The 1,726-nt window shown below is 54.3% G+C and overlaps 1 protein-coding gene across 1 annotated transcript in view; it reads right to left on the bottom strand.

Moving 5' to 3' along the window:
- The window catches only part of LOC104135936 (protocadherin-10), a 13,982-nt gene extending 13,357 nt beyond the window's left edge, over nucleotides 1–625 (bottom strand). Inside the window, exon 1 of the mRNA XM_035889352.1 lies at nucleotides 3–625. Within this exon, the coding sequence (XP_035745245.1) occupies nucleotides 3–625 (623 nt within the window). The remainder of the gene's footprint in view (nucleotides 1–2) is intronic.
- Nucleotides 626–1,726: the final 1,101 nt, after the last annotated feature.

The following is a 1,726-nucleotide window of genomic DNA, read 5'->3' as shown; positions in this document are numbered from 1 at the left end:
GCTGCCCGCCCTCCACCGCCGTCAGCACGTAGCGGTGCACCGCTTGCTGCTCCCGGTCCAGGGGCTTGTCCAGCACCAGCTCGGCGAAGCGGTTGCCGTCCCCCTGCGTCTGCACGTCGAGGGAGAAGTAGCTGTTGGGGGTGATCTCGTAGGTGCGCAGGGAGTTGGTGCCCACATCGGGGTCGAAGGCGCTCTCCAGGGGGAAGCGGGTGCCCGGCGTGGCGCTCTCCGAGATCTCCACGGTGAGGTCGGGCTCCGGGAAGGAGGGGGGGTTGTCGTTGATGTCCAGCACCTCGATCTCCACCCGGAACAGCTCCAGGGGGTTCTCCAGGAAGACCTCCAGGTGCAGCAGGCAGGAGGGGCTCTGCTTGCAGATCTGCTCCCGGTCGATCTTCTCATTCACGTAGAGCACCCCGGTTTCCAGGTTGAGCTCCAGGTAAGGGCTGCGGGAGTTGGGCGCCGTCTGGAAGCGGCGAGCCGAAAGTTTTGTAATGTCCAAGCCCAGGTCCTCGGCGATATTCCCCACGAACGTGCCATGCTCCTGCTCCTCCTGCACCGTGTAATGGAGCTGGCAAAGGGCCCCCTCCACCATCCAGAGCAAGGCAAAGAGGAATAGCACAACCATCTCCAAGCGGGGAAAGCGATCCCCCCTCCCCAACCTTTTCCTCCTCTTCCAAAAGCCACCACCACCTCCTCCTCCTCCTCCTCCTCCTCCGAAAACACACAGTACAGCGTGTGTGTGCCTGTGCGTGTCTATCTGTGTGTGTCTGTCTGTGTGTCTGTCTGTGTGTGTGTGTGTGCGCGTCCGCGCCTGCGAGCCTAGATATTTTTTCTTCTGATTCATGTTAGGATTTTTTTCTCCCCCATCTCCCTCCTTTTTGTTACGAGTATTATTGTTTCACACGCTGACCAAATGAAGAAGACAGGCGTCCCCACTTCATCTGTGATCTTCGAAATAAATGGCCAACTAATAATAGCTATTAGCTGGATGTATCTAGAGATACACAGCAGCCCGCTTTTATTTATTCCGAGAGTCTTGGCACTGCACCGCGGCAGCAGCAGTGGCGGCGGAGGCGGCAGCGGCAGCAAATCCCAAGGAGGAAATTTTTATATTTCAAGATTGTCCTCGGTTTGTCTTCCTGGTGGGAGCTCCCCCCTCCCCAACCTTTTCCTCCTCTTCCAAAAGCCACCACCACCTCCTCCTCCTCCTCCTCCTCCTCCGAAAACACACAGTACAGCGTGTGTGTGCCTGTGCGTGTCTATCTGTGTGTGTCTGTCTGGTAGATGCTGCTGGAAGAGCCGGTGGACATGCCCTCTTTAGATGCAAGGAAAAGGCAGAAAACCGCGAAATTAAAAAAAAAAAAAAAATTACAACCCGCAAAAAGATTTCATATCAAAAAAGGCAGAGAACAGCTTTGCTACCCAAAACTTTCATTCCCTGATTTCTCTGGGATTTCCTCTCTTTTTTTTTTTATTTAAAGATTTTAGATTTTTCTCTCTTCTATTAATAGTCTTTCATTTTCTTCTTTTATTGCTATTATTATGCTCATCATCATCACCACTCTGCTTTTTATGGATGTGCTGATGAGGGTTTTTTCCTCTCTTGCTGCTTTTGCGCCTAGCCCCTCTCTCCCTGTCTGTCTCTGTCTCTGCTTTCTGCCGCCGCCGCCGCTCGCCTCCCGTCCCGGCCCCGGGCCGGGCTCCTCGGATCTCTGCCAGCAGGTTG

Source organism: Egretta garzetta, unplaced genomic scaffold (genome assembly GCF_000687185.1).
Source record: "Egretta garzetta isolate BGI_Z169 unplaced genomic scaffold, ASM68718v1 scaffold262, whole genome shotgun sequence".
NCBI classification, from domain to species: domain Eukaryota; kingdom Metazoa; phylum Chordata; class Aves; order Pelecaniformes; family Ardeidae; genus Egretta; species Egretta garzetta.
The sequence above is the reverse complement of the archived record's forward strand: the minus strand, read 5'-3'. Positions and strand labels throughout refer to the sequence as shown.